The sequence below is a fragment of the Zeus faber genome (assembly GCF_960531495.2).
Source record: "Zeus faber genome assembly, chromosome: 7".
In the NCBI taxonomy this organism is placed as follows: domain Eukaryota; kingdom Metazoa; phylum Chordata; class Actinopteri; order Zeiformes; family Zeidae; genus Zeus; species Zeus faber.
This window is the reverse complement of record NC_137203.1, coordinates 25063877-25087597: the sequence shown is the minus strand read 5'-3', so window position 1 is coordinate 25087597 and position 23721 is coordinate 25063877. Positions and strand designations below refer to the sequence as shown.

The 23721-nt window shown below is 47.5% G+C and overlaps 1 protein-coding gene across 1 annotated transcript; it reads right to left on the bottom strand.

Moving 5' to 3' along the window:
• Positions 1–14546: 14546 nt before the first annotated feature.
• Positions 14547–23190, bottom strand: tbc1d10aa (TBC1 domain family, member 10Aa; the record flags this gene model as incomplete). The annotated part of the gene is made up of 9 exons (XM_080004291.1): positions 14547–15380; positions 16166–16320; positions 16806–16995; positions 17678–17743; positions 18518–18632; positions 18753–18859; positions 19438–19545; positions 20856–20955; positions 23003–23190. 9 exons carry the CDS (start codon positions 23188–23190, stop codon positions 14547–14549), a joined length of 1863 nt encoding a protein of 620 aa, XP_079860417.1.
• Positions 23191–23721: the final 531 nt, after the last annotated feature.

Sequence of the window (23721 nt, the reverse complement as noted above, 5' to 3'; positions counted from 1 at the left end):
ACGCCCTGGTGGGAAGCCATTCCCTCCCTTCTATTACTGTCGAAGGGCCCCTTCTAGCCATGCGGTTATCCGGATGCTGCATTCCTGGGTGACTGAACGCCGGTGACCGGGCTCACCTCAACCTGTCAGGTTACTGAAGCTGGGCCTGACGGAGACAATGCCCCGGGTCAACGGGGCCACGCTGCAATCACTAGAGGCAACGCATTCTGTTACTCCCGGTTGACCTCTGACCTTTGGAGGATCAATAAAAGGAGCCAAAGATGTGCGAAAAAAAAAGAGTAAACAAAAACCATGTTGACATCCGTTCAGCAAAGAATGAGTTGAAAATCCTTTTAAATGTGGTTTTGTATTACTTCAACTTTGACTGGATCACATTTGATTGGCTCCACTCTTTGGGTTTTAGCAAACGGCCACTTCCTGACACCTAAACTTCAGCCGCTTGATTAGAGGTTTCTCCGCAGCAGGGATTTACAGACAATATGCGTCAGGCTTGAGTGCACTGATCGAACTGAATGTCCTCCCCTGCTTGGACTGTGAGGTACAGAGCATGTACTGTGCAGGTGGAGAATAAGGTGGAGGCGGTGGGGGCGGGGGGGACCAGGGCAGAGCTATGATGCAGAGCCAACAGAGGAGGGAAATGAGAGTCAGGCTGCGAGAGATTTATAGCGTTCATAATAAAGGTTTCAGAGGAAGGATTACACCATAACAATGTAAGTGGGGGGGGGGATAGAGTAGCGGAACAGGCACTACTTGGCCCCCATCAGGAACACAGCGCCGTTAATAGTCTGGCAACGCCCGCTGTTATTGTTCTGGAGACACTTACTGTACGCCAGGCGGGCTCCTCTCTGCAACACATTGGGGTTTCCGTTTGCCATCCGGAGCTGCCGTGAGCTCATCGTCATCAGCATGGGCCTTTTTGAAGCCGCGGCCAAGTTCCACTGAGGCTCAACTCATTCTAATTGAAATATTAATAATACTGCTTCAAATATTTGCACAATGGCAATTTACGCCTGATCTGTTCCACTTACCTTTCCTGGCACTTTGAGGCAGGCGCCGTGGAATTTTCAGTCGAACTAAGCGGTCACTTGGGATCGGCTGCAGGTCGGTCTACGCCGCGGCTCACAATCTGGTGGGAGGAAGTTGTACGAATGGACAAATTCAAATGTTAAAAATCGTTTTAAACTTGCTATAAAGTATTCCAGCCTGTATTCTGTGCTCATGCATTGACTGCCCTAAATCACTCTCAACTCCACCAAACTTACCCTCGATAATTTCCCTGTTCCGTTTCAGTACATGCATGATGTTGAATGTTTTTTTTTCAAATTCCACAGCTAACGAGTCCTTGGGGGCGGAGGTTGACGTGAAAAACTCTTATCAGAGAAACTGCAGGATTTACAGCAATTATCTACCAGGCTGGGTCACTTCATCACAAAAAAACAGTTGGTACATATTACATTTGCTGTGATAAAACCTCCTACAGACATTCTGCACTCAGTGGAAATTTAAGGCTTGGCCGACAACCCCAAGACGTTTAAAGCAGTACCTCCACAGTTCACTGACTCAAATTCACAAAAGCATCCCATCTTCTGGCACATAGCAAACCACAATTCCAGAAACACCAAGATTCTAATTAGAGAAACAGAGCCACAAAGAATTTTCCTGCAGAGGTGGGTGGTTGGAGAATAGTCGGAGCAGGGGGCTTCAATAGAGAATTTCTCCAGCTTTCCCCTCCTCTTTTGTTGTTCAGGCGTGGGCTGTCAGATCCTATGTGTGCTGGGGAGCAAGTGAATTGAGGGAGCTGGGAAGGCTCTGTGGAAGCCGGCGTTGCGACCCGACGCCGGCCTCTGACCCTGGCACGACCGGAGCTCAGCGGCTCAGCGGCAGGACTCCCAGGCCGACATGACAGCTCCCGCTGCAGGGGACTGGCGGTGGGTAGCCTGCCGCTAATCCCCACCAGACCAGGCTCCTGCAAGCTGCTGCCGCTGCCCCGCCTGCCCGCCTTCATTCCTGCACAAAGTATTCAACACCAAACACCACCACCTCGCAGGGGAAAGAGCCCAACGGAGCTGCATGGATAGAAAGAAGGTAGAAAAAGGTGCATGGGAGGAGAGAGAGGGTGGTCTGTAATATTGTAATTCACCCCCATCTAGAAATACAGAAATATATGCTGGATTCTCAATTAGGCCCCACATTGGGTGGCATATTTCAGATTCCACGTCTGTGTGTAGCCCTGGTGCACAATGATGAAAGTGCATGCTACAGAGCTCAGAGGAGCCAGACTCAGGGGCTCCCTGAAAGCAATTATTCTGGCATGGCCGTAAAGATACACACACACTGATACACGCACAGAGGGTCAAGCCGTGGTGGCCGGGGCCTGACTCCCAGAGCTCCGGCTCTCCAAACACACCCTTTCATTTTTTTTTTTACAAGGAGAGCACAGGAGCCATTGGAGCCACTGGAGAGGAAGAGAGGAAAAGATAGGGACATGCAGAGCCACACTGTGGGGTTGGATGGGTGGGTGTGTGGGTGAGGTATTGACGCATTGTGTGACCAGGGAAGGACTTTGTTAGGTTCTTTAGGTTTGCAGATCAATTACAAATTGCAAATGATCTCCTTTTCATTTGAAGATTTACATGGTTATGCTCTTATCGTTTGCTTATCGTTTTCACAGCCTTCTGAACCTAGAAAAACAAACAAAAAAAAATCAGGGAGATGTTTTCACCTCTTTCCGCAGGGCAGGGTGACATACTGAAGCAGCAAGAAGACATCACAGCTGCAGAGACAAACTCCCACCACCAAGGTACACAATGCTCTGACAGGAAACTTCTTCAACCGAGCGGCAGCATCTGTGGCCAAAGGGCCGGTGCGTACGGCCTGTATGTGCGTGTCGTGTCGAGCGTGGGGGGCATCCTCGCCGCGTGGGAAGGGAAAAGAGATGGTGAGAGTAAGCATCCTGTGCGACGATGCCTCATCCGTGCGGGCGTCGCCTGAAAACACGGAAAACACTTGTCGCTGCCAAATGCCATTAGCTACTGTTCTGGATCCACTGTGCGAGTCACGGTGTGTCAGGAGCCTCGAGCCAGGCAGCCTCTTCTGATAGTCTGGTAAGAACTATGAGAAGAGACATTTTTTCGACTTTAAGGGGAAGGCGGGGAGGCACCCACACAATTTAGAGCGCAACTAAAAATGTAGAGCAAAACCAATGGACGGTCTATAAACTACTCAACAGTATATAGGGCTGGACAGGCCGGTACTGTCGCCCGCCATGTGGACTCACAGATCTGATGGCTCCTCCCCAAGGGACCCCAGGCCCTTGTAGTAGTTCAGCTGAGGTCCTCTCCAACTCGTCACAATTACAGTATCTCAGTATTTCCGAGAATGACGGGCGGACCATGGCATTGGTCTTCTGTGAAAACATTTAATTTCAGCCTATTTTTCTCAAGGGGTGGTGAGGTATTTGGCTGAAATTGGGTAACCTTCAAACAAATAAAAGAGGGGGTGTTAACAAGTTACTAAAGAATGGTTCCACCTGTATAACCTGGACCCAATATAACGGTACCCTGAAGCAGTTCGCACTCTTCGGGGGCGGTTAGTCTAAAACAGTATTGAATCAATTAGTGATTGATGTAAGGCCATGGTTTTGTAAGGAGTTGGAGGAGGCTGAGAGAAGAGCCTGTGCTGTCATACACCCATTTTGCTCCCCTTCGTACATATCTGCACCACCGGCGTTCTCAGTTTTGCAAGTTTATTAAAACACCTCTGAAACCTGTGACTTTTTCAACCCTCTCCGAGAGGCGAGGGTGGGCCCCCAGCCTCTCACATGACCTCGCGGTGATAACCCGGGCCCTCTGGGGGAAGAGGAGAGGGGGGAGTGTGGACGCCGCCACACCACTCCAACCGCACCATCTGTGGCCAGGCGGCTTCACACACAGGCTCCGGCACACGTGTGCAGCAGCAACCCCCCGTATCCATTCAACCAACACTGGATTATTCAAACTCGAATAAGTTACTGTACCTCGCGAGCGCCGGCCTTGCTCATGACCGCGGATCAAGAAGCGTTAATAGCAGACAAAGAGTTTTTTTCTGTTCTCACAAGGTCAGGGTTCATGTTGTTGGAACTATTAGTGTGATTCACAAGGGATAAAAGATACTTAACTGCGGTCAATTTAGTATAACCCTCCAAGTATCGGATAACACCGTGGCTAAATGAAATTAGAAATGCTTTCTCACTGAGCTGAAACTATTGTGTCCTCGATTTACCACGTTCAACTAACGAATCGAACATAGCAGCTCAAGTTATTAATACATGATTATTATAGCTTACACACGTCTGAAGAGAGGCCAGACAGTGGCAGTACCCCAATTGCTTTTCTGGGCCTGTCTGCTGCTTTTTAAAGGATTGGTTAGCTGATTTTGGCAAGGCCTACTAGGCGATACCTGAATAGACGGTTAGCATCTGGACTTTATGTTTGTAAATGTCTGTCGACTCGGCAACTAATTTTGTCTTGGAATCCAAATATTACGCAAAAGTAAGCGACGGCCTATTTATATATGGATTTGTAACTGGCAAGCACTTGTAAAGCTTGCTTTCAATGTTGTCTCTTTCCAGCCAGAATTCTACCACAATGCCTACCCACCTGGCGCACCTTGGGGCTGATATAATTTTAATTAAAAAAAAAAGTGTCCAACAGCCGACCCATTAAGCAGGGACAGCGGTCCACTGCTTCATTTTCTATACAGTACTGACACTGGACTGCCCAATCACTACTCTTTGGAGTCCCACCCCAGCCCAGCAAGCGCGTTCAGAGTGATTTTTAATGGGGAAATTTTGTCAGTCACCACCTCCCCGGCCCGGCCGTCTGGCCAAAAAATGCCAGGGACAATTTTTTGTCCCAGTCCAGCCCTGCTCCTGGGTGGCATATAATCATTCACAGCAGGCCAGACCTGAAGCCTCGCCTGTAGCGTGTCAGTCATCTGTTGTTAACATGTAGCCCAACATCTATATCTGTCTTCCGTCTCCCCCCGTGTCTCCCCGTGTGCCCCGTGTCTTTTCAAAGCACAGAGCTTTGTTCAAAAAAACCTCTGCCGCCACGGCACTCAGTCCGCCAATGTGCACGCCAGAGAGCGGGGCCATTGTTATCTAATTACAGGCCTCCTCTCTTTGATTACGCGAGAGTCTGGTTGACTGCGATTAGGGAGTCAGCTGTGCCCTGGGTCCGGGCTCCTGTCGGCTCCTTCGGCTGGAACCAACAGCTTGCAAACACAACCCAGGCCAAACAATGCTCGGTTCAGTTGCGGTTGGCGCCAGTTGCTTGTTTGAAATCTGAAAATGCTTTTGGGTCGTGCGAGAGTCTTTGTCAGATGGGGTTTCAAAGAGGGCTGGGGCCGCATGAACGAGCGATTAATTTGTGACGAAATGAAATGGAGAGCACCTGTGACATCTGGATAGGCCAAAACTGAATCCCATGTGTGGCTCCATCCTCTTGCATATAGGAGTGGAACATCAGTACAATAGCGAACCGAATAATGAGAGGGTCACAGTGAGTCAGTGTCAGTGGGCCAAAACTATTGTTTAAGGTGACTGAGGTGGAAGACAGCATGATGTCAGTGTGTGTGTGCGTGCGTGCGTGCATGCGTGTGTGTGTGTGTGTGTGTGTGTGTGTGTGTGTGTGTGCGCGTGCGTGCGTGTGTGTGTGTGCGTGCGTGCGTGTGTGTGTGTGTGTGTGTAAATGAGTAAGGGAACGGATATTGTTCAGACTGCAGTTGATCTGATTGAGTTCTCGGGCTGCATTTCATGAGAAATGTCCCCCTTTCAGTTGCAAAAAATTCTGTTTGATTTGCAAGCCTATAACAAATTGTTTCAAGATGGCAGCTCTGACCCGTCTCTCCATACATATAGGAATGAATGGAGGAGCGCTTTTCCTGGGGGAGCACTCGCAGGAAACACCTTCTCCTTTATTATCTTTCATGCTGTTATCGCTGGCAGCGCCTGCCGACTCTCTCCCCGTCTCACTAATCTCCTCGGCAGGCGCGGCCCGCACGCCATCCCAGCAGTGCATTTCTCAGGGCCTCTTGCCCTTCCAACACCCAGCAGCAACCCCCCTAAAAGCCGCTCTGCTCATGTAACCACAGAATGCAGTCATACGCAGATCTGCACCAAGGGGTCGATGTATATACATATAGACCACAGAGCGTGTCCTACCTTAAATGTATTGTGTTTTCTCATTGGTGTTCTTTTTTCATTTGAGCTCAATTAAAAAGCCAAAAACCAATAAAATATATTTTCATGTCATGTCATTTGTCCCAGTGATTAGTGATTACTCGTCATGATCTGATATCTATTTCAGGCAAGACCTGATGGGATCTGGCCAGATGCCAGACCTGTGGCGGAGTCAAGGTGACAACGGCGAGCACACATGCAATCACGGTTACATACGGGACGTAAGCGGATGAATGGTGTGGCATAACGGATGATTCCGATATATGAACACAACCTGAAGCTCCGCGTCCAGATGTGCTCTAATAATGCTGTAGCAGAAATAGAGGCTCAAATTACACGTTTGTTGAGTTAAGGTTCTTTGGGAGAGGCTGTTAATTTTCAGTGTAGAAAAAGCTGGGTCTGAAGAATAATTGTAGGCCTTGTTTTTCGAGCTTAACTTTCTCTGAACCAACATACATCACAACAGTGATAGATTGAGAAGCCTGTGTGTGTGTGTGTGTGTGTGTCTGTGTGTGTGTGTGTGTGTGTGTGTGTTTTACAGAGGATCTACCAGCCTTTGCAGGGCAGTCTCAAGCCTGAATTCAGGATTAGGAGTTTTAAAGATTTGAGAAATGGCACCCGAGCGAGTCGGTGTTGCGGCGGTAGATCAAGAACCACAAGCCTTGAGAGTGGTAATCTAACATAAACTAACAATTTCATACAAGCGTATCCAGGCCGCAACCCGATCATCCGGCGGTCAGGCTACCTCGATGCTCGCGTCAACTGCACCGCTGGGTTTCCGATCCCCCCCCTCCATGGCACCCGCAGCCTCCGCCCGCTCGGCTCCGAAGACACAACACCCACTGTGCTTGCATCCCCGCAGCCCACTGGAAACAAGGGGAGAGCCCGGCTCGCTCCTTGTCAGCGGGAAACAGACCTGCTTTGTTTCCCATGGCCTTTTGCATCTATCTGCCCTGTCGCCGCACTCAAGGACATCCTCGCGTTACTGTATTCCAGGGCCTGTACTTCCAAGGAAAGGGGAGCTGGGGGGCCTCATTAAGACTGGTGGACATCAAACCCACTGGTTAGCTGTATGGTTCCCACTCTGCAGAGAGGGAGAGAGAGAGAGGGAGAGAGAGAGAGACGCTGCCCTGATACTTTTTATCCTTGTCTGGTCTCCAGAGCTCCACAGTGTCCAGCTGGAGGAGCGGTGAGAGGGAGTGCGGGAGAGGAAGTATGTTACTATCTGCTTGAAGAGAGTCTGGGGAGAACCTCCCCCGCCTCCAGATCTAATATGACGCTGCTCTGCGGCCACTACTGGAGCCTCATCGGTCTTACTTCACCTACCTACCTCATCGACATACGCCGTCATTCTGGTTATTAAGCTTGGCCATCCATCTGAAGAATATCATCTGTGGAGGTTCAGCATCCTGCTCGCAGACACTCCGGCAGGACAGGCGGCCATGGGGAGGCGCTCCTTTCGGTCCACATCACCGCGTTAATCATCATCGTCATCCTATCATCGCCAGCCGCTTGCTGGACGACAGCTACTATGCTTTACTATGAACTCAAAGGTTTCAGGGGGAGGATTTAATGCCGCTAACCACAGTGCATTATCGGCACGCATACTTGGCTTCCCTTAAGAGCGTTCCTGCAGCCGCCTCCACTGCAGCCCTACAGCTAGCTGGCACAGCTGTAACGTTAATCATTATAACAGCATCGCCGTCTCGTACGGGGGAATGAGCCAAGATGTGTTTCATCGTCCAAGCCGAAGTTAGAACGATGATAAATCCTCTTATTGCTTAAAGTGTTGTGGTGTTGAAATCTACTCAGGCGTTAAGTGGAACGAGAATCGCGGTAAACATGCTCCCGCATCAAAGTGGGAGGCAGCGGTCTAGCAAAAGCTCGTCCCAGCGGTACCAGGCAGCCGGTTGGCTTTTGCGTAAAAGCGTAGGTTTACTGCCATATATCACATTAAAAGCGGTCTCACAACGGCGTTTGTACAATTCCCAAATGTGACGATGGAGACACATTAGTTCAGAAGAGGAGGTTGACAGCTGGGGTCATCAAAGAGACTTTACTGCCGCCACCTCTCACACAGCCCCCCAACTCCACCCAAACAATCACAGGAAAGGGCCGCGAGTCTTCAGGAGATGAGCAGCGCACAAACATCTTCAAGCAGGATCCAATCGACTGGCACTGAAGTTGGGTGTGTGTGTCCGTCCGTGTGTGTCTGTGTGTGTGTGTGTGTGGGGGCGTATCCTGTTTTTACCTCCCAGCAGCAACAAGTGGCTTTGTGTGCCAACGCTGGCAAGGAATCAAGAAATGCAAGGTTTTGTACCTTAAAGTTTAGACCGGACCACATAGGAGATGGAGATCTTCTCTGGAACATCTATGGGTCCAAGCGCTCACCAACCCACCGTTGGTGGTGAACAAGCAGCAGTAACAGCGGCTTTGAACACGTTAGTCTGTTAAGTGCCTCCTCACACAGAGGACATCCTCCCCATATGGTGAGGGGGGCCGGGCTCCAGTAGTAATCTGCTCCCACTGTTTATAAAATAAACAGGCCCCCGAACGCCAACACACTGGCTACCCAGTTTCTTCCCCCTCCCGTGCCCCCTATAATGCATCTGGCTGACCTTTGACCTGGATACTTTGAACTCAGTTTCCTGTCCGGTGCATCGTGGATATTGCGCAATCGCAAAATGTGCACTGTAAGCCCTTTTTTTTTCACAAAGCGGAAACGAGAACTACAAATACAGTATATTCCTGTTGATGAGGGAGGGAAACCCCCAAACAAGGGGAGGGGTCAGAGTGGTAAACTTTGATTATAAATCAAATCACAAACACAGGCTAGGGGTTAATAGACAAAACAAATTAAACTGACTCTGCAATTGCAATGACGCTGCAATTCGAGGGCGAAGTCCCTTATTATTGCAAATTTCTGCGCCAATAAAATGCAATGGCATTACCTTTTCAAATACCAGGCTGGTTTCACACAACACCCCTCCCTCAATGGCTTCGGCCCCCCACCGCTGCTCTGTGGGAGCCCCCCAGGCCTGCTAGTCCAGCGACGGGAGAATGAGAGGAGATAAACCCGTGCTCGGCCTCCGTCAACACGACAGGCTTTCCAAAGCGAGTAGAGTTACCGCCGGCATTCCTCCGGGGACTCGGTGGGAGTGGGAGCGGGGACCGGGGCTACTCAGACACGGGAGGTTGCTAATCTGCCCCGGGTCTGCCTGCTGATGCCCACCATCTGTGTCTGTAACTCATCACCCGCTGGCCAGGAGCCCTCCACAGGCACACCCACAAGTAAACAAATACCCGGAGAGAGAGAGAGAGAGAGCCGTTTAGAGGCTACCTGGCCAGCTTTTTAATTAGAGATAATCAGAGCCACCTAACAAGCCCAGTGAGGATGAGGTAAGCCCTTAAGAAGCGAGGATAATAGACCTGGCCAGCTGTGAATAATGTGCATGGGGGGGCGGAGGGGGGGCACAATTAGCTCAGATCCTTTCGTCACCCTTATTACGGGAAGAAAAGAATCCGGGACAACTGGCCAAAACAATCAGAAATCCAATAAATACACGAATGGAAGTAGTGAGGTGAGAGGCCAGCCAGTGTTTTTTCCTTGAGCTGGCAGGCGTCGGGAGAATGTGGGGGTTTGCGTATGGTTCATTTACCTGACAAGACTTTACAGCCATAATTGTGCTCAGCCTCTGGCACTACTGAGCTGGACGTATCAAGTTAAGAGGTCAGCGAAATGAGTGCGGGGGTGCAGGGGGTGCAGGGAACAACTGTTTGAGATTGAGGAGCCTCAAAGCCTCCTCGGGGGAGTGGGGGCAGCCGAGCGGGGCGCGCAGGTGTGCAGCACTTACCCTCCCCTCCCCTCCCCTCCCCTCCACGCCCATCTCTCGGGGCTACGATGTTCTCCAGGCTCTGCGGCAAGCAGGTGCTTAGCAAAATCATTCACTACACCTTGGTTTATCTTCACTCCCCGCCCGCACGCCCGAATGCACCCGACAGCGGTTGTTCATTTTGTGTGATTTAACGCTGCTGCGTTTCGGGGCGAGATAAGCGAACACATGGACTGATCCACCTTCTTTAAGTATGTTGGTGTAAGGCTATATTTCTCTTGGGAGCAACTGGATTAAGAACGATGATGTTTAAAGCACTGGCTAAATGTGCCCGCGAGAATTCTTGCTCGTTGTTCTTAGTTAGATTTACCCGCTAAGTATTAATCACATGCTTCGACCAAATATGATCATGGAATGGAAACGCACCGCACCAAAACCTACAATTCTATACAATACAACCTACAATATTCACAAGCGCCTCCATATTGTAAACTGGAATAGTTGATCCTCGCGTTTGGTCTGAAAACATTAGCACACATCATAATATTATTCAATGGAAATCTCTGTTTGGAAAGGTAAGAAATAGATTACATAATGGCAGATCATGCATGGGGAACATTTACAAGAGAGCCCTTCTGCAATCACTGACCTTCCGGGGGGGGGGGCTTCACGGACAGAGAATGGACCGCACCAACAAGCAGACAATTTGAATCTTACACCACGGACGCCATGTTGAAATGTGAGGACCGGCGTAATCACAACTACCTCAGAGAAGAAACGCTCTCTTTCAGAGGACCAAGAAAGAGAAACGAATTTATGCCAGTGATTGGGTTCCACAAAGTTAAATACGAGTATACTTTCCTGAGAGTAAAACACGAATAATTCAATTATCCACTCCGGCCGTGACACAGGCGGTCCCTTCCTGGTGTGTCTTACATAAGGACTAATGTCTCTCTAGCTGCAATAGATAACATTTTGGCCCGCCCTCCCTCTGTTCCCTCACCGTGAACTGCTCACCTGCGCAGACCGATACAAGGCCCGATCTCATATTCACCACCGCTACCCTAAAAATTTGACCCAAGTCAACCTGCCGCGGTCCGTCAAACATGGGAATCGGACACCCCAGAAAACACAAGGCACCTTTGCTCTGCACTTTGCCTGCCCCCGGCCCAGAGCCCGGCACCCGATTCCCCTGGCACCCCCGCCGGCGCATCAGCGCAGAGACCTGGGACCAGAGGGAAAGTCAACCGCATCACATGAATCAACCTCTGTGACAGGGCTCCGCTCCGTGATCACACAGGGATCACAAGTCTCTCTTTTAGCGGCTCCCTCCCTCTCGCCGCCGTCTCTCTCGGACAAGGGACAAGAAAAAAGGCCGCTGGGATGGCCCTCTGAAGCCGCATATTTCCGTTGACGAAGAGATAAATCAGATCATTTCTGGAGTTAGGAAGGGAGCACAGAGAGGGCCTTCTTGGTAGCCTTCCTTTGAGATGTAAATGGCACGGTGGCACTGAAAGAGGACCAGGTGTCCAGTGCAAAAGAGGGAAAGCGTGACGGTGCATGCATTCCTCAGAGAGCTGGAGCATTAACTGTTGCTGTCCCTCATGTGGGCAATCATCAACAGAGCCCATAATGGCCCTATCGGATTGGCACGCAACAACTGTCTGTGTACATATTTGATTTAAATCATTAACAAAAAACAGTACAACCTATTATTTTTAAGGTACACACAAAGTACACAAAAAATCAATTGTAATAGTGGAAATAACGCTAAAAAGTTGTACTCTAACATGCATTGGGATTAGGAGGAGAGAAAACGGGTTATAAAACACTACAATAAATGCTGAATGATCAATAAAGGAACCTCTCCAATCCAGACAGATATTACTTCCACATCTTCCTGTGACTTGTTACCCAGTTCTGTCCTTGGCCTTTAATCACTAGAGGCATTCTACAAGCAAAACACTCAACGTGATTTACCTTGCTTACTGGGGTTACAGAGGTAGTCATTTGCCCTGAACTCCGTAAGCCCAAGGCACAATGTTGGTTTCCACTCTAATTATCCCACACCTTGAGGTGAGGGGCAAAAAGGCATTTGACACCAAATTAAGGAAAGCGAAGCAAACCATTATTAACCTCGGCGGCTTACGGGCCACAAATTACCTTGCACAGGGTGAGTTTAGGGTGAGGAGTAATCCTAGATGGGTAGAGGTCAAATATCCATCTTGTGGTTGAGTTAATTAATTTCAAAGGGTATAGCTGGTGCACCACCTGCTGTTGAAAGTGAGTCACTGCATGGAGCAATTAACATCACTGCAGTGTGGAGCTAAGTCTTTGGGGCTTCGGCCTCAAAAACACTTACATATCTAGACAGATTAAAAACATTAAAAAAGATTCATGTAATGAATAGAAGATGATAGAACTTTTTGCTCAGAACTTTATTTGTAAAGGTCAAAGTATTTAATGTCTGTGTTAACCCTACTTTTGTCTGCAAATGGTAAAATACTACCAATCTCTATAACAATCAAAATAAATGGCAAGGGGTTACTACCAAGAGTTAACCTGATATTCCCAAGGAAAAGACTGATGCTAAGATATGGTGTTGTCAATTGCAAAAATACATTTCATTACAAAACAAATGTTATTTTACATGTCATATCTACATGTTGCATATTAAATTAAACAAATACATCAGCAAAATTGTGAGTGTGTAATAAAAGCGCCTAAAAAAATGCATATAAGGTGACAAACCCATTAAGCTGTTTTACCATTCAAAATGTATTGCTATATATATATATAAGTAACCTGTACATGCTTTCTATAGAAGAGGCTCTTAGTGGATGGCTGGCATAAACACAAATATTTTACCCACTACTTGTGTAGTTCCTTACTGGTTAAACTGCCATTGTAACAAAATATTCAGCTCAGCCAAGTTCATTGTCTGTTCAACACCAGAGGATCATGTTCTGAAATAAAAGCGGCAACAATCCCAACATGACACCTTAACTCCCAAGGAATTGAGCACTATTCTGCAATAATAATGTCCCTGTCCCAAAAAAAGAAAAAAAAAAAAAATCCCTTTCATCTGTAATAACTGAGAAAAAGTATGGATGGGCAGAGGCTGAGTAAAAGGTTTTACTTTGCTTTGGGAATTCTAGCACAAGCAAGATCACACTTCGAGCTCTTAGCTCCGACTGGAGCAATAACAGGAGTTGGGTCAGCACCTTGATCTGCAAACATTCACACACCTTCCAAACCTTCCAGACATATCAAAAAGGAAATACATGCGCAAATACATATAACAGATTTGCATTTGGCAAAAAAAAAAAAAAGACAAGCATTTAGACAGATTAGCTTTTAAGAAGGCAGGAATGTGTCATACAGTGAGGAATGTCCACTATCTTCCTTTCTGTTTCCTACCCATAATGAAACATAGTGTCTGGAAATGCCTGGCCCAGTTCATCTTTGCTTTTACATCGCCCCCAATTCACATCCATCCATAACCAATTCTGTTAAGACTTGACACTTTGGTGTCACAAAACAAACAAGGCACAAAGAATCTAATTGGATACCGTGCTTAACACTGCGCTTGCTGCAAATAAATAATCAGTGATGAAAAAAATTATAATAATAAAAAAAAAAGAAAAGAAATTTGAGTGGTTAAAAACCTGGTCCGACTAAGCGCAGTAATGAAAGTTGGATGAGTTCCAACAAGAATCTTAAAATGAGTGTTCTTGAATTTTTTTGCCAGGGGAATAACCCAGAGTATTTGCAGGGCAATCTAGGGCTGCCCCCTGGTGAGTGCAAAAGGAGTTTGAAACCTTAAACCTTCAGATATTAGATGTGTAACATGAGTCGAGCACTTAAACGTTTTCTTGATTGAAGGAAGGAAAAAAAAAAACAACAAAAAAAAAAAAACGTATAGAAAAAAGAATGGAAAACAATTATTGCGTTAACAAGCTTGTAACTGGAGTTGACATCAACAAAGTATTATTCAATTGAATTCAGTGTTGGCTTTGACCAGAACTGTGCAGAGAAAAGATTGCCTACGACACACAACTGTAACTAGATCTTGACCCAAAATGCTATTAAGACATCCATAAAAAGAAATGAATAACCTTTCTCACAGTGGGCTGGTTAAACACGTGATACCACAACATCTGGAGAAACTAAGAAGGCGTTAGTTGTGTCACACTTGGCATGACTGATTGACGTGTTTACCAGACGTGTGCTAGGCAAGTGGTGCTAGTGGTGTCTAAAAACAGCATGTGGAACACACACACACACACACACACACACACACACACACACACACACACACACACACACACACACACACACACACACACACACACACACACACACACACACACACACACACACACACACACACACACACACACACACACACACCGTGAAAGACCATGGCATGGTTTGGCTGGTTGCTGGTGTTATTTTCAAACGTGCAATGCCCCACTACATCCTAGAGGGAGCTACAGGTAGGTGTCCTGCTCTGTGCTGCTGAGGCTCTGTGTGGAGCGCTGCAACGGAGACTCTTTGGCGAGGGACAGTCCGCTAGGGGGGACTTGATGCTGGGGGGGAGGAGGAGGGACGTCTTCGGGCACAGTCTGTGGCAGGGCTGGGGGCGTATCGCTGGTGTCTGGAAACTGGTCCGGCGGGGGCTGGTCCAGCGGGGACTGGTCCGGCGGGGTCTGGTCCGGCGGGGTCTGGTTCGGCGGGGACTGGTTCGGCGGGGACTGGTCCGGCGGGGACTGGTCCGGCGGGGACTGGTCCGGCGGGGACTGGTCCGGCGGGGGCTGGTCCGGCGGGGGCTGGTCCGGCGGGGGCTGGGCCGGCGGGGGCTGGGCCGGCTGGTCCAGCGGGGGCTGGGCCGGCGGGGGCTGGGCCGGCTGGGCCGGCGGGGGCTGGGCCGGCGGGGGCTGGTTCGGCGGGGGCTGGTTCGGCGGGGGCTGGTTCGGCGGGGGCTGGTTCGGCGGGGGCTGGTGCTCACTGGGGAGAGGGTAAGGATTGGGGATCTCCTCAACGTGCTTGGAGGACTTCTTTGTGCTTTTATCCTTCTTGCTTTTCTTCTGGGCCTTCTTGAGCTGAGGGGTGGCCTGCGGGGGCGGCGGGGCAGCCTCCACTATGATGGTGGGGTTCTGCTGCAGGTCCTGGCGCCGGAGCGGCTCGGACAGCATGATGACCCGGGCGCCGTGCATCCTAGGAGGCGACTTGAAGTTCAGCTCGCCCCTGTTCTTCCTCCAGCGTTTCAGCTGGGAGTAGTGCTCCCTCTCAATGTCTCTCGCCGACACCGGAACTTCCAGGATCTGATGCAGGAAGAGAGAGTTCAGAGCTGGGTGACAATAGAGGGGCTACCATAGCATTAGCACCGACGACTCGGTCTTGACTACTGCAGTGAAATCACTGACTTTTAAGCCCAGTGTGTCAATTACTTTCTGACATAACAGTAAACTGTCACTGAGTCAAAAAAGCAAATGCAACTATGAAACTGCGTTTTAATACACAAGCACAGTATCCTCAATAACAATATAGAAATATGCAGATTTCAGGGAAGTGACCAAGTATTCTGTGGTAAATCAAACCAACCACCACTGCCCACCACATAATTTCTGGTTATTCTGTGCACAATCTGAATTGTGAGATAATACCAAATGTCCAGGGGCAAACCAGGATGGATGGTACCCGCACAGTAAGACTGGCCATCCAAATAATAGAGCCATTGTCTATCTGGGCCTTTTTTTTGCCAAAAGCCTGAAGCGCCCGGCCACTGGGCAGCCTGCGCCCTAGTCAAACTGCCTCTGTATCACTTCAGCTCGCTCTGTGACTCTTCCCTTCCCTCTCCTGCCTTTCTGAACAGCCATTGTTCTCTGCAAGCACCACGTCCAGTGTGTCATGAGGGCTCCATTAAATCGTTAAATATGAAACCAACCAGAGGCATTCCGACTTTCCCCAAGAGGCCTGCGTTTACTTAGTTAGCAGGCACTATTCATGTTGTTCAAATAGTAGAGGCTCTCGCAAGATATGCAGCTTTGGAATTTCTCACAGCTCTGTGCAATTTCTTTGGAGGCACCACCTTGTCGTTTGCACTCACCTCCCGGACCAGGAAGCCCTCCTGCATGTAGCGTGGCTCCATGGCTTTGAGAAGCTCCATCGTTTCATACTGTCCCTGACAGGCTTTCAGCTTGTCACGAGTCCCCAGCATTGACTTCAGCAGCACCAGACCCACACGGAAGATGATCTTCACTCCTGGTCAAAGAAAAAGGCTATAAAAATAGAGTGATATTCACCACAACTGGGTGAAGAGTGATTCGATTTATTTCAACTAGAAATGTCGCAATGATTACATATAGCAATTGTTGAGCTGACCTGGATCATTCTGCTAAGTCTTTACATTTCACAAACACTTTTCCATCCAAATGTCAAGGCATTTTAAGCCAAAGTTAGAAATAGCGCTATAAATAGAATGCATATTAGGCATGTTTCCATTGGTTGCAAGTGTCTATGCAAATGTAAATGTTCCAATGTTCAACAGCATTAACAGTTGCAAGTTTCACTGTTATCAAACAATGATAGAGGGCAGTTTAATCATTAATCGTAATTATTTGTATGACAACCTCAACGTCAACTTAAATGTTTGCGATAGCCCTAATTGTGATGGAAAATTCCAAATAAAAAAAAAAACAGAGCAGAAGTGACAAGTTGGTGCATGCGTTTATCTGAGCCTGTGGTACCGTCGCAGAGGAACATGTCCCAGACACGCAGCACAGAGGCCCAGGGCAGCGTTCTGGAGAAGGCGCACATGAACCACTCGGTCATGTAAAGGATGGGGTCGATCTTGTGCTTCTCCAGGTGACGGTAGGAGATCGGGGAGACACGCCGCAGCAGGGCAAACAGGATCTCCCCATCCAACTGGATCGCTTCCTGAAAGAGAGGCGGGCAGGCACGGGGTGGTGGTTGTTGACAACAACAGACTTGCATTGTTAGGGATGAGGCAATGAATGCAATGTTGGGTAATTCAACATCCATTATTAAAATGAGGGAGTTTATCACCATTATGGAAGGCTTTTTTTTGCTGTCCCCTTTTTGCTGCTGGAACGATGTCAATTTCCCCTTTGTGGGACTAATAAAGGTTTATCTTATCTTAATACAATTGGTGCATATAGTCTTGCATCTCCTTTTTAGCTTCCAATTATGTTTTAACGATGTGACGTTTCATCAGTGAATCTAGCATACAATGAAAATTGTCTTCTATAATAATACCTGGCTACAGCAGTCTAGGCAGGAGCCGACATGCATAACTGATCTTACCAGTTTGGACACAAGATAGATATTTCCGTTTTATTCAGTTGGCCAAACATTGGGACATTACGGCAATGTTCCTAAGTGCCAAGAGTGACAATACCCAAGGCTTATGGTAATCACACTGGGTTAACTTGATTTTAACAAGTCCGGGCCACAGAATGGCTGTAATTTGGGAGATTACAATATGAGAGCCAAGGAGCAACCCCTGAAGCCAACGACTAAATACAGCGACAAATTAGAAATGACAAAACCCCATGACCATGTCATATGCTTGTACTAGAGGGAACGTTTCCAGCCTCACCAGGCCAGGGCTGTAGTACCCGGGAAGATACTTCTCACAGATTTGGACAAGCCCCCAGAAGGCATCCTGTGGAAACAAATACACCAGATGTTAGAGGACTGGATGGAACAGTTCCTTATACCCCTTTCCCACTTCACCAAAAACCTGGTAAACACCCGCGCATATCCGGCATTTGTCATCAGTGGGAAAGGTAAAACCTAGGTTTCAGCGCCGGGTCAAATGACCCTGCAATAGACACAGGTTTTGAATGGCTCCACCTCCGATCAGCTCTGAGGGGAACAGGACAACACGACACGCATTGTAGTTCCGGACAGTGTATCTGTGTATCATGTGATCATTACATATACGATTTAGAATCCACAATCAGAAGTTATTGAATATTTTTCCGCATGGGGGATCATGAAATGGAGCACAGCGGAGAACCCCAACGCTCCCCGCCGGACTCCAAGTCACTCTAGCATCGCCCCAAGCCGATCCCCGCTACCTGCCGCTGAAGTGCACCGGCAGCATCTACTGAGTGTTGGGACGTTCACAAACGACCCGATTATTTTGAAACGCTTAAAATCCCCCATCCCACCACCACCCCAGTGTTATGTGGTTGTTTGTTTAAGTTGCTGTCTCCTCTACTGTTTTGTCCCCAATCACACTGGAACATGATGTCAAACCTGACACACCAGAGGGGGGGGGGGGGGGGGGGGGAGTATTGGGTGCCTGGGTGCTGACACATACCTCACTACAATATAATGTGATGTCCCTCGCGCACAGAGCAAGTCATTACGGTCATTATATTTACAAGAGAAGCTGGGTACTGGGTTTGTGTTCAGGCAGTGGAAGGCCTACCTCAGCAGGCATGTGCATGAGCAGCACAGCAGCAACGGGGGCCTGGGCCTGGCAGTAGCCCTCCTCTGGTCTGTACAGAGTGTAGGCCTTAAGAACACGGAACAGGTCCTGCTGCCTGCGAGGAGAGCAAAAACAAAACACGTGTCCACAAAGAGCAGTCACGCAGCCATTTCAAATGTCGAAAAAGGAAAGTGTCGTCCACTCCACGCAGTGATGAGGTCATGGGATAATGTACCCGTGGCCGCCGCGCGACACAAACATCTCGTGGAAAGGAAACTGACGATGCAGGTCCTTTTCGATCACATCCAGCCACTTGGGGTCCCCTGCCTGGTTATCTAGCTCCTGGAAAAACAAATTTAGACAACTGTGACGGCCATTTATCACCATTTTAGCAACTGTTATAGCTACAGTTCAACAAATGTCAAAGTACTTTCAATGGACCTATCCTCAATAAAATAATTGAGTACAGTGCAGTATGTATCTCTGGTCCTAGGATGAAATAAAAAATAATTATGTGTTTACAATCTGGGTGGAACTCAACAGTTCTGAATTTAAACTCAGCATGTGTCCAAAAATAACACCCAACAACTGTCTACAAGGCAAGGCTGTAATTGTTTTGTGCAAGAGGTTCTGTATGAATATATTTATTGTTTCACCTCTAATGCATAATACCCAAACTGCCGAAGAGCAGTTAATGTACTTTAAAAATTGAAAGCTAACTGACCACCACTCTGCACATTACTATAGTTTCTCAGGGTCCACAATATGCAGTTATAAAACCTTTGCTGCACGTCATCAATTTTTAGCACAGCGATTCCAAATTGGCTGAAACAGCAGATGAGGTTCAATGGAGGTCCAAAATGAAATCACAGCCTGAGGAGGAAGGAGTAAGGAGGAAATGAGAGTGGTACTCGGCTAACCTGAAACTTCCCCTGGTTCTGCTCCCTCTTCACCTTCCCGCCCGAAAGGTAGAGCCATGCTCGGCCTCGGAGTGCAGGAGGGATCCCTTTCTGGCAGCGCAGCCTCACCTGGGCCACGGAGGAAAAACACGGGAGTTTAATAAACAAAGCAGTGGACAGTAATAACACACACCATCTGTATAGTCAGCAGTACAGGTGAGGGTATTGTCACTTGAAAAGCATTTCCTTTCTGGTCGAGCAAATTAGGAATTGAAACCTCTGCTGGCTTAAAACTTCTCCCCCCTCTGTCATTGTGTTACTGTACTGTAGTGACCAGTAAATTCTATGTAATAATAAGCACATAAAGGTAGAGGAAAATTTTAAATTAACATTCCAAGGGGCTGGTTAACTGCTGAAGCATCTAGGCTTAGCAGAATATAATGGTGAGGGTGAGCAGGACAAAGACAATGTTGTTTCAAGCTAGTTTTACAAATTATACAGATATTCTAAATCTGACTATTTGCCCTGAAGGCATATGCTTATTTGAAATAAACAAGGACAAGCCATGTTTAAATATACAGCTCAAATGAGAAAAAATAAACAAAACACTCCTTAACAATTTGTACATTTGCCTCATAAATAATTATTTTGAAATATGCTTACAAGATAAACTCACGCTGCTCATTTGCCACTAGCTGAGCCTTAAGACAGTCAATGATAACCTCAGAGTTCCGTTTTTAGACAGCTGTGTTTGCTTTTCTAATTGAACGGGGACATGGACAGCTATAAGCAGATCATAAGCGTGGAAATGAAATTCATAATCTTCACTCCTTGAACAACTAGAAAACTGGGGAGGAAAAAGACAAACATTCACCTGACATTGATCAACCGTTTCTTTACGACACACTGTTGACATGAAGCGCAAATTTGACTGCACTGAGACCACGCAACAAGCTGCTCCCACGTAACCTCATAACAGTGTCTGCCATGCGATGTCGGGGAAGCACCACCCCGATTCTTAGCCCGTCAAACTGTCACATGGCGTGTGGGATGACTTGGGATGGAGGAATGGCTCTGAGCCACACCCTGCTGCTGACTCATGGAAATGATCCGAGGTTGCAGCACAATGCTTACACGGCAGAGAGCACTTCACACCGGAAGAAACCCGCTTGACAAGTGGATATGCAAACAAAGAGGACACAAATGGGCCTAGTTCTGGCACAATTCGATACTGACACTCTGAAGACTACCACTAACAGTTTCACAGAACAAGCTGAGCGATACTGAATAGACCTAAAGTGGTTCTGCGTACAGGCATCAAAATGCAGGTTAAATACGTTGCAATATCAAATGTCTGGATATAAGGGCTTATAACTCAAAGCATGTCCATAACAGGGCAAATTAATAATTTTCATGCGTGTAGAACACTCTGCCCAGACCTTGCTGTGTCTCTTGAACATCCATTTGTCCCAGTGGCTGAGCATGTCCAGCCATTTCACCTCCCTTTGCCGAAGAACCCCGGGAGGGACGTCCTGAGCCCTGGGGAGATAAGAGAGCAGAGTTACTGAGTGCTTGATCCAAAACAAAATCCAGGCCTGTTCTCAACATCTTATTTTGGTCTGTTTACGATTAAATGTTCTGGTATACTAAAATGCTCCGATATACCCTGGTGTAAAGCATTTTATGCAAGAAAGTTAAATACTGTAAGGAGCTCTATTGTGTGCAAGATAAGCTTATTAAAAAACATGACAACATCTTGGTATGCCTTGCTTTGAGGAGGACACTCTAGGTGCAGCCTAAACCTTTGGGTGGGCCTGTCGCATGAGGTAATTTATGCTTGGTGCATTCAGCGCAATCCAAGAAAAGGCCCGGCGTATTGAAAGTTCTTAAACAGAAAAAGAAAATATAGTTTAGCCGAAGCTGCATTTATGATTGAGGCCTGGTTCCTCACTGAGCTGTATAATTATCCAATCAGCATAGGCCTGTAATTGTAGTATGTGAAAAGTCTTCAAAGACGACTCTTAAAAGACGTCTTAAAAAGCTGCAGCTCTTTTTGCTTTGAAAAAAAAAAAAAAGACAGACCATGGTGTACCATGCTACACTTGTAAATTGTTTTTGGGTTCTTGCTTTGATTGCCAAGACAAATGTCTGTGTACGCTGTACATTTGATGATTTATGCTCGCCAATTCTGATCTCCACAAGAGTCTAAGCTATCATACATTGCGTGCAGTTATTGCCACACAGTGTTGATAAAGCATTAAACTTAGCGATAACTAACAATAGCCCTGAGCAAATAAAAAAATAAAATAAAAAGAAAAAGGGGCAAACCCCCATAACTAAAGGTCTTTCAGTAATAGGGTGCCAGAGCTGTGGCTCAAGGCATGCCAAAACTCCAGAAAACAGGAAGCTTCAAGCCAGCCAGCGTTTGGCACAAATCTCACTCATTCCTTCCATTCCCATGCTGGAGACTTGAGGCCCAGAGCAAAGGAGAAGAAAAGCTTTCTTCACAAACTCATTGTACACTGCCTCTATGGATCAAACTATGAATGAATTCATATGAATGAATCATTAAAAAAAAAAAAAAAAAAAAAAGGGGAAAAAGATAACATTACTCAAAAGACATCTAGAGTAACAAGTACATGAATTTCCCTTTGGGGGATTAAGTATTATGTTATGACATACGTCAAAAGAAAATAGTAAACTATTGAAAGACAGAATTATAGCATAAAAATGTTGCTTGTTCAAGAATGGACGGCAAAGGCTTGCAAAAGTTAGAACTGAAAGTGGAATACCACACATTTTCAGCAATAACACCATCAAATCCATAGAGTACATTGGTGGTGTGGTGATACAGAGAGGTGTAGTGATTGGTTCTATGGACCACATAACTCTAGGGTATAGGTTTGGCCATGTTAATGCAGAAAATGGGTGGCATTCCTCTTTAAAAAGGCACGATAAACGATTGCCCTGATCCCAAGGCCTGTATTAGGAATACGTATGAGCCAACTCTTTCAAAGACCTGCAGGTACGTTTGTTCATGCCAAGTCATAGGCGAATCTAGACATAAAGAAAGTGCAAGGTGCCACGCCCACAATTAGGATGGAGAATGCGACCCGTTTCCAGCATTGAAAGTGGGTCGCCCTGTGAAGCCCAAATAAAGTCAGAGAGCGCCGAGAAATGTGCGGGTTCAGGACCAAATTCCCAGGTACATGAACACATGATCCGTCCAACGCGATCGCTAGGATCAACAATAGAGACTTGTTGAAAATGTGAATATGAATATAATATGTAATGAAATAAGACGTACAGAGAGACTTCTTAATAGTACAGCGGGGCTAAAACGATGTTGCCTGGAAGAGTTCTGTGGGGGTTTCGGTTTACGTCACTGCCCAGTCTGGAGTCGGTCCTATGGATCCCATCCCGGGGTGGCCATGTCGATGCTGTGTATGGGTATATTTCCCTTTAAAGTCACGGTGCACGTTTACACTCACGCCTGAACCCGCATGTGCCCAGACGATCAACAAGTTGCCGGCACACAATAAACACGAGACACGATGTTGACGGCCTGCGTGGGAATTCCACTCACCACTCCTCGGAGTACTTCTGAGCTCCGCCAATAAATCCATATTTATCGGTGTGTCTGTCGCTGGTGAAGCCGTTGATCTCCGAGTCGGAGCCCAGGGAGCTTTCGTCGTCGAGATGAGTGTGACTGCTGCTGTTCGTCCTGATGCTCCTCGTATCCACTGACCGGCGGCCGTTCTCTATCTGTGCCATAGTTAGCTGGAGAGCTAACCTGGCCGACTAGCTTGACAGCCGAAAAACCCAAACTATTTCTCTGGTAGCATCGTCGAGCCAGGCAGCATATGTCTCATGCTTCTAACTGGCCGCTATATACTGTTATCTCGGACAGTTGACCGAGGAAGACTGGCCGGGCAGAGCGAAGCAGAGGTTATTCGGGACACGGGAGGGTGATTCACTCGCTCCTGCTGCCTAGCGTCAATGCTAATGTCAAAGTTAGCACCAGCTAGCTTAGCTTTTTCAAATGCTAATGCAACGTCAGCTGGTCGTGTCAACAAGCGATTATCTTCGTTACCGGTTGTACGTTTTTAGTCACGATCGCTTCCCTTTTCCAACATAGCTCGCAAGTTAACTTTTTATTTTTGCCGACGTTTACCTATCTGACTGTAGCTTGTGTCCCAGACATGTTCCCACCTCCAGGCTTGGGACCAGCCCTCGTACCCTGGCGATGCGGAGCCCGTGAACGATTTGTTCATGGCGAATCGTTTAAATGACTCAGGGCCACTC